This window comes from Canis lupus, chromosome 7 (genome assembly GCF_003254725.2).
Source record: "Canis lupus dingo isolate Sandy chromosome 7, ASM325472v2, whole genome shotgun sequence".
Taxonomy (NCBI): domain Eukaryota; kingdom Metazoa; phylum Chordata; class Mammalia; order Carnivora; family Canidae; genus Canis; species Canis lupus.
The window spans coordinates 44,243,726-44,253,124 of record NC_064249.1 but is presented as its reverse complement, the minus strand read 5'-3'; the positions used below and the strand labels follow the sequence as shown (position 1 = coordinate 44,253,124).

At 48.9% G+C, this 9,399-nt stretch overlaps 1 protein-coding gene across 1 annotated transcript in view; it reads right to left on the bottom strand.

Moving 5' to 3' along the window:
* Nucleotides 1–2,542: 2,542 nt before the first annotated feature.
* Nucleotides 2,543–9,399, bottom strand: part of PIAS2 (protein inhibitor of activated STAT 2) — a 147,572-nt gene continuing 140,715 nt past the window's right edge. The window contains exon 14 of the mRNA XM_049112659.1: nt 2,543–2,673. Coding sequence (XP_048968616.1) covers nt 2,641–2,673 — 33 coding nt within the window. The 3' untranslated portion in view covers nt 2,543–2,640. The remainder of the gene's footprint in view (nt 2,674–9,399) is intronic.

The window sequence follows — 9,399 nt, the reverse complement described above, 5'->3', positions numbered from 1 at the left end:
CTTTCTGAGGGGGCAGGCAGGGAGTGGAGGCCCACGATTACTGCCTTATGGAAGCTGTCGCAGTATTTGGTGCCTCAGCATCCCTTTAATTTGGTATTCATGGAGATAGCTTAGGTGGGCTCGGGGCCGGTCCACTGCACACTGGTACAGTCACAGAGCGTGTCGCGAGGACACCCTATTTTGCGACTTCCCTGGGGTTCCCTCTGCTCCACAGTTTCCTGGAGCAAAAACACTCTCTTCCCTGGTCTCTTTGAAAAGCCTGACCCTGGGAAAGGCTCTGATAGCTGTCATTTAGATCCCACCATTCCTAATGGGGAGAAACTGGGCCCAAGGTATCTTCTGTGCCTGGAATAAAGGTGATGTCCTATTAGACCAGCACGCAGACACCTATGGGTGACCATCACCTTGCCCACGTCCTCGGACACTCTCAGTGCAGTCTGACAGGGAGGGGTTTTCTAGAGGGCTTACATACCTGATACTATAGGGATTCGTGGAAACAGGACTTGTTTCTAAAGGAGATTTCTGGTCATCCAACAACGTCGGTACTTACATTGGGAAAAATCGACAGGCTTGATGTATGTATGCCGCCTGAACGTCATGGAAGACAGATCATCGTTCACGAGTGAGGTCACCAGTATGACAGCCCTAGCGCCCTATGTTGTGGATTTGCCCAGATGGCTACTATTTACAGGCCAAGTCAGCAGTGCCGTATACCAGGGGTTGGCAAACTGAACGGACCAGTCAATTCTGTAGGCCTGGTGGGCCTTACAGTTTTGGTTGCATACCACTCTGCTGTCATGCTGTGAAGGAATAAAATGATACAGAAACAAGTGAGTGTGACCAGAGTTGGTCCACAGGCTATAGTCTGCTGCCTGGCCCGGGTCCACACCATGTGACTTGCAGGGCCCCAGGCAGAAGTCCTACCCCACAGAACTGAGGAATCACATGAAAGGCATTCCCCCGTGTTCGGGCATCACATCTACAAAGGCCTGGTAAATGATAACATGGGAATCCATGATCCACATCAACATGTTGGCCCAGATTCAATCCTTGAAGTACAGCCTGGAGACCATGGGATGACGTGTCCATGCAGAAAGTGGCATCTACTGTGGTCCATCTGTTTCATAAACATATGCCCCTGGTCACCAGGGAATCCTGAGCACAGATACAGGTTGTTTGGTGAACCTCCGTCTCACTTATGGAGACAATAAATTCTTGTGTCTTGAAGGTCACTGTGTCAGTTAAGATCTTTTGGCTAAAGTAATAAAGACCATAGAGAAATGTAGTATCCCGCATATCAGAAAGGCTGGGGCTGGGGTGAGCTCCACAAATGGCTAACCACTATTTCTAGAACCCAATATTTCTAGAGCTTGTCATCCTCTTCTTATCCTCATCTAAAGTTAGGCTTCTTCCTAAAAGTTGCTGTCCTCGGGGTCATACGAGAGTTGCCGTCAGTAATTGAGAGGATAGTAGGAGAGAGAGAGAGACAGACAGAAACTCCTCCAACCTAGGACCAATAATAATCACCAGAAGGATGCCATGCACTGACTGGTTTACTCTGGGTCCCTGAACCAATCACTAACAAGGGGTTGGTTTCATCCTAGTTGGTCTAGTCTACTGAGAACCTTCCCCAGGAGCCAGGGCCAATTCTAGAAACCACATTGCTGCTTAGACAGAGGGAGATGGAACGGATGTTGGAGAGTCGACCCAACATCATTGGGAGCAGCACTTTTTTCCACTTACGTTTCCTTTCTTCCTTTTGAGGGAGCACCGTTGCTGCCATTGAGTAGGTGTTGATGACAGACAAACAAGAGGGTGATAAGAGGTGCCCCGTGGGTGTCCCAGAAATGTTGTTTCAGAACCACGAAGAGCATCACCTGTGGCCCTGTCTCCCCAAACACACACATACACAGTCACTGGTTCACTGATGTTAGCACCTACGACTGTACTCGTGGTAAAAGAGGAAGCCAGGCAACAGGTCAGCCAAATTACAAGTGTGGAAACAGACTACATTTGTGTCTGCATGCCTCAGTGTTTGGCTGTGAAGACAGTGACAGGCTGGGGAAAACAGCTGCCAGTGTAGGGGTGGGGAGGTGCTCTAGGGTGGTGGGAAGGAACCCAGGATGGAGAGTAGGAGAAGACACGCTTTAGGTCACAGCCCTAGGAGCTCAGGAGAGACACCTGCTTTCTCTTACCCAGTGGTGTCCTCACAGGGAAATGTAAAAAATATAATATCTATCCCTCAAAGTAAGAGTTTTCAAAGACTAAATACAAAAATGTAAAAGCATGTTGTAAACTATAAAGCTACACGATTCTAAGATAAACAGCATTATTTGCAATGGCCTGAGATAGAGAGATTTCACAAATGCTGAGTATGGACAGATTTGTGAAGCTGCTCAGGGGTCCTCAGTGGCTTCCATCATCACTGACAACCCCATGTGCTCGGGACTGTCTGCTGGCCATCACTCTGCAGCGTCCCCTGAAGCCCAGACCTGGATCTACCCCCTCCACACTCCCCCCCATCCACACTTACCCATCTCGAGTCTCACTATCCCATCTCCTTTGGAGGGCACAGTCCTAAGAGTCAGAAACTGGAATTCTAGGCCTGGCTCTGCCACACACTGGCCATCTGAACTTGGGCTACATTAACCAGTTGGCAACCTTGGACTCAACCTACAAAATAAAAGAGAGGTGTGGCTTTTAAAAATCTCTCCAGCATGGCGAAACCTGGCGTCAAAGCAAAACGATGTCTCTGTGCGGTCCATCCTCCCCTCCTGCCCTTCTCCGCCTGAACGGCAGCCCAGAGACACCATCATAAAAACACAAGGGCTTTACTGAAGCATAGTTTGAAAACCACTGAGCTAAATGATACCCCACGGGCCCATTCATCTCTATGATTCCCTCAGTTTCTACTTCTGAGATGAATGACTTCATGCTAACGTGCGAGGTAATATAATAGGGCTCCCCCACCTAGAATTATTTGTATTTAAGTAGCAATTCCCACAGATGTATACTCTTAAGAATTAACAACTAAAGATGGAACTTCGGGCACCATATACGTGAAAGAGGCAGTTGGGGGACTTCCTGGATTCCCTAAAATCACTCAACTTGGGTTATCCCTTCAGCTTTCATGTATTCTGAAGCGGCTAATGGCATTTTTCAGGGTGACGAGTGATCTGTTGGCTTCCCAATTTGGGACCTGTCAAAGCAGGGGCCCCCATTAGTCCCATGGTTAACCGTGAGGCCCATGGAGGACAAGGGAAGTCACTGTGCCTTTCACAGAGCAGAGCGGGGAGGAAGTCAGTCAGGTTCAGCTGAAATCCCCTAAATGACAAGACTTAATATACACATTTTTTTTTCCCTGTGACATAACTGACATTCAGAGGTGAGCCATCCAAGGCTCAGAGGGTGGCTCCATTCAAAAAGTCTTTGAAGATCCAGGCTCCTTCCAGCTCATTACTCTTCCATTCCAAGGAAGGAAGACCCATGACCAATGGTGGGTTCCACCTCAGGCGTCAGCCACCCAGGAGAGGCCAACAATTCTCAGAATTTCAGTTCTGGGATCTACATGTTGGCCCATACTCTCAAGAATTTTATCAGAATATCTTCAGATTCTTCAACAGAACTTTTAATGTCATTTGAATAGATGCAGATTAGAGCTACATAAGTAATAAGAGTATAACAAACTTTAAAAACGCATTTGTACTCCATAACTATGTGCTACAAAGTTCTGATTTTCCTCTTAACCCTTTTAAGAAGTCTAATGTAGGTAGAAGTAGTACACAGGTTGTGGTGTACAGTTCCATGAAGTACCGGGATGCGAAGATACCCTTGCAACCACCACTCAGGTACAGAAGCCGCCTCCCTACACTGCTCCCAGTCTGCTGTGCCTGGTCCTTCTCGCTTCCTTTCTTCTCAACTCTGTCCTATTCTTGTCTTCTCATCCACCTCTCAGAGACCCCAGGAGCAGGGGTGGTGGAGGTGGTGGTAATATTTTGAGGCTGTTTCCCCTCCTGGCACAGTGACCTGTGGAGCCAGACTCACCAAGATCTAGATCTCAGCTCCTCTGCTCACCGGGTTTGGGAATCCAAGCAAGACACCATCTCTGTAGCACCTACCCAAGCACCGTCCAGTGGGGCCAGATCACAGTCTGGCAGCTTGTCGGGCACTCTACATGGTGGCCCACATGACCGTCGCTGCATTTCATTTTTATTCCTTCAGTTGGGCCTTTTATTTTTTTTTAAGATTTTATGTATTTATTCATGAAAGACAGAGAGAGAGGCAGAGACACAGGCAGAGGGAGAAGCAGGCCCCCTGTGGAGAACCCAATGCGAGACTTGATCCTGGGACCCCGGAATCACGCCTTGAGCTAAAGGCACACGCTCAACTGCTGAGCCACCAGTTGGGCCTTTTAAAAGCCCTGTGAGGGGGCAGTCCCGGTGGCGCAGCGGTTTGGCGCCGCCTGCAGCCTGGGGTGTGATTCTGGAGACCTGGGATCGAGTCCCACGTCAGGCTGCCTGCATGGAGCCTGCTTCTCCCTCTGCCTGTGTCTCTGCCTCTCTCTCTATGTCTATGAATAAATAAAATCTTTAAAAAAATAAAAAATAAAAATAAAAAAAGCCCTGTGAGGCACTCAGTCTACATCACAGACAGATGCCAAGACGTCCACTGAGGCAGAATGACTTCCCCAACACTGCATGGTGGGTCAGTGAGCTCTGAGGCTGGGCCAGCGCATGACTGGAGCTGCTGTCTTCCTGACCCAGAGGGGCTGAGACCAGGCGACGGTTCGGATCTGCCCGCAGGCCCCTGGCCGTCCAGATGTTTGCTTGGTCCAGGGCTGCCTGGTTCTTCAACCGATTCACTATCACTTGTCTCTGCCTCGCCAGGTTTCCTCAACACACGCACAAATGCCAACCCTACAACACCTGCTGATAAAACCTTTCTTGGCAGGATTGGGTTCCAGAGGCGTCTAATAATAACTGCAGACACAGAGGAGTGAATAGCTGACTGTGCAAAGAGCATGTGGGACCCTCCAGGACCAGACAGGATGCAGAGCGGTCAAGGGCAAAGCAGCATCTGCAGCTGGGATAGGGGCAGAGCCCGGAGCTGGCAGGCGGGGCAACAGGCACGACGAGGAGGATGGTGAACTGAAGTCAGGCCCCAGGTTGGCCATGCTGGCAATGCTGGGTGGTCCCTGACTTATCCAGCAACTACTACCAGGTGACGCCCCTGGAACAGGTGCTGGGTGATACATGCATGTGTGGTTCGGAGCCCAGAGGAAAACTCCATCCCTCCATAAGGTGTTTGGACATTTATTCAGAAGGGGCCAGGTCTTTTCCTCTATGGGAGACACAAGGCTGACAAGCAAGCAGCCCTACAGAGGGGGCCTAGGGATGTGCCCCAAGTGATGCAAAGGGCCCGAGGATGAGAGCCTCCGCGTCCACCCAGGCCCTGCGGTTTCTCCTTGTCCACTCTGGAGGCCTGTCCTGGCCTTGCTCACTCTCTCACAGCCCCCTCCCCCCTCCCCGGGGTGCAGAGGGCACCATCCCAGCCCCACCACAGCCCAGGAGCTGTGTGCTCGGCACTCTTCATGGTGCTTCCCTGCTCCAGCCATGACCAGGGGTGAAAGCCACCCTGGAAGGAGCACACCTTCCTTTCCTTGATCCTACTACCAAGCGAGACGACTGTGGAGAGCTGAGGGCTTAAAGCCAAGGGCTGCCCCTAGACACTCTCCCAGGTCATGTGCTTTTACCCAGAGCATCAGTACTTCGCTAGGAGGAGGCTCCCAGGGCAGGTCGGTCCTGCACAGGTCCACGGGGGTTGTTTCAGGGCCATGGAAGTCCCCGCAGCCCCCTGTCCTTCCTCCCAGCTGCTGAAGGGCTTCGGGATGGAGACAAGTGCCCCCCAAAGAGAGCTCCACACTCTAGCCCCACCAGCCCCCTATCCAACACCCAAGCCAGGCCCCGTGCTCACTGCCCACTGGCGCCCAGACCCCTGGCACCCATCAGCCTCTAACAAGAGAGAAGATGACTTGAGAGAGGGAATGTCACATTTCCCCACGTTTAGGGAATCATGTCTATATTATTATGAAAACATTCCCCTTGCATTCCCAGCTGCTTGTAAGGAGTGGTCTGGGGGAAGGTGTCCCTGACATGTCCCCAGGTTTGGGGACAGGCTGAGGCAGTCACCCCGTACCCTTCAGTGAACAGAGGGGAAGCCAGCAACCCAGTCCCAGACGAAACCTTGGTGTCTGCCCCGTGGGGGCGGGGGAGTGCAGGTGCCACTGTGGGGGTGCCGTCCCAGGGGCTTGTGCTGGTGCCCGGGGTCCCTGCAACAAGCACCTGCTCCACAGCGCCCACCGGGGTCCCTGAGGGCTGGGGCCACGGTCCTGTTTGGGAGAGGGGTTCCTCCTTAGTGCGACAAGTCTGCCTGACAGGTTGCTATAAAAAGGAGCAAAAATAACAGCTGTGCCTCCTCGTCGGTCTTTGTGTTCCCCGTTTCATTTATCACACACATCTTGCGACAGCGACTCATTCTCACATCTCCCTCACTTCCTCCCTCCAACGTGAATTTACTTAAAATAACAGCCACCACTCGGGGTCAGCCTCAGCCGCGCCTGAGCGAGGAGCTGCTCTGGGAAGAGGACTGTGCCCCAAAGCAGCCTCAGGAGGCCCGAGTCCCCCTCCCCAGTCCCCAGACTTCCCAGCTTCTTGGCAGCACCCTGGCCTCCCCTCCCCACAGCAGAGGCTGAATATGCAATGTCAATGGAAACTCTGCTGAGGACAAGGTGGGCCAGGAGAGCAAGAAAGAGCAGGACACCGTCCACCTGGCATGGAAGGAGCACCTCACCAGAGACAGGGACCTGGGTTCTGCTCTAATACATTCTCTCAGCATGCTGTGTGGCCACGGGCAAGTTGCATCCCCTCTCCGGGTCTCAGACTCTTTGTAAAACAGGAATGTGTGAGAGCCCGTCCTGTGCCAGGTCCCTGCCCGGAGCCTCTCGGGGGCACAATCCTGGTCCCTACATCTCTCTTCTCCATCCCTCACCAATTAGGCTTGCCCATGCCTTACTTAGCTGCCTATCATGTCATGTCTGGTCTAATGTAGAACACTCTGGCCTCTTCTTCCAACCTCCTCACCAGCCTCTGGAGTCTGTACTCCACACCGGACTTCTCAGTGCTGACCTCATGCACTGTTTAAAACCCATCGGAGGGGGGCACCCGGGTGGCTCAGTGGCCGAGAGTCTGCCTATGTGTTTCTGTGAAGGCGGTTTTTTAAAAAGATGAGGTTAACACTTAAATCAGAAGACGCTGAATAAAGCAGATAACTCTTCATCGTGTGGTGGGCCTCATCCAATCAGGTGAAGGGCCAGGAGGGGAAAAACATCAACCTCCCTGCAAAGGAAGAGGAAATTTTGCACTTGGACTGCTATAGGATAGGAGCTGCAACATCAGCCTTTCCCTGGGTCTCCAGCCCACCAGCCTGCTCTGCAGATTTAGGACTCACCGTGCCCCACAATCATGAGAGACAATTCCTTAAACATTCTCTCTCTCTACACACACATGCCCTATTGGTTCTGTTTCTCTGGAAAACCCTAATACACTGAGTGAATGATTCAACCCTCCCCCCCAACCACCACCACTTACCTGATACCTTTGGCTAAAGGTGTAGGATGTGTAGGAGGAGGAGGAAGAAAAATGGGTAGCTTTTTCATATGCTTATCACTTTTATATCTTTCTTTACGAAGAACCTGAGTAAGTCCTTTGTTCTTTTCATCATGCTGTTGTCTTCTCTTATTTCTTTGTTGGTTTTCAAAATATATTCTGGATATATGTTCTATGTCACATATAAGTGGCTTAAAAACATTTCCTCCTGGAATGTGTTCTGTGTTTTCATTTCTTAACATTGTTTTTTTGATTAGTTGGAATTTTTGATTTTGATAAAGTCAAATCTACCCGTGGTTTTTTTATTTTCAGCTCCAATTAGGGACTTGTGTATTCTAAGAATGCTTTCTCTTAGAAGCTTTAGAGATTTACCTTTTGCACTTAAATTGTATGATCTATTTCAAATTAACCTTTACGTGGTGTAAGGTAGAGGCCGAGGTTCATTTCTGCTCCATAAGAACACTGAGTGTTCCAGTCCCATTTTTGGAAAAAACAGTCATTTCTCCCGTTAAATTCATTTAGCACTTTTGTTAAAAATCGAGTTATACTTTATGGGTTTCCTTCTAGATTTGACATTCTATTCCATTGATCTATTTAGTCATCCATATGCCAATACCATATTGTCTTATCTATTATAACTTCATGACGTGTCTTGAAATCTGGCAGTACACATTCTCCAACTTCAATCTTTAACATTGTTTTGCTTATTCTAGGTCCTTTTGCAATTTCATGTACATTTTAGAATAAGCTTTTCAATTTCTGCAAAAAGTCTAATGAGATTTTAATTGGGATATCATCTTAACAATATGACATCTGGACCAAATTAAGTCTTCCGATCTATGAACACAGAATACATCTCCATTTATTCATGTCTTACTGATTTTCTCTTAGCTATGTTCTGTGGTTTTCAGCATACAGGCCTCCCACGTCTTTTGTTAAATTTCTTCTTAAGTATTTTATGTTTTTTGATGTTATTGTAAATAGTATTTTAAAAATAAACTATTTTTCTAGGATAGTTTTAGATTTAGGGCACCTGGGTGGCTCAGTCAGTTAAGCTTCTCTGATGCTTGATCTCAGCTCAGATGTTGATCTCAGGGTTGTGAGTTCAAGGCCTGCACTGGACTCCACGCTGGGCATGGAGCCTACTTAAAAAAAAAAAAAAAAAAAAAAAAGTATTTATATTTTAAAAAAACACTGTAAAGGTAGTACAGAGAGTTCCTAAATAACCCACACTTAGTTTTTCCTATTGTCAACAAATTGCATTAGTGTGGTGTATCTGTCACAATCAATGAACCAATCAATATTGGCATGATGTTATGAACTAGAGTCAAGCAGTTATTAATATTTCCTTAGTTTTTCCCTAAAGTCCCTGCTCTGTTCCAGGCTCCCATCCTGAATACCACATTACATTTAGTTGCCACGCATCCTTAGGCTCCTCTGGACCGGGACAGTTTCTCAGACTTTCCTGGTTTGTGAGGCCAGTTTTGAGGAGCTATTTTGTAGAACACCCTTCCCTGGGGTTCATCTGATGTCTTTCTTGCGATTAGACTGAGCTTATTGATTTGGGCAAGAAGACCACAGAAGCAAAGTGCCATTTTTCATCCTGTCATGTCAGGAGCACATTCTCTCAACATAACTAATCACTGTTGATTTTGACCTTGATCACCTGGCTGACGCAGTGCCTGTCAGCCTTCTCATGACAAAGTTACTTCTCCCCGCCTCCACTCTACACCCT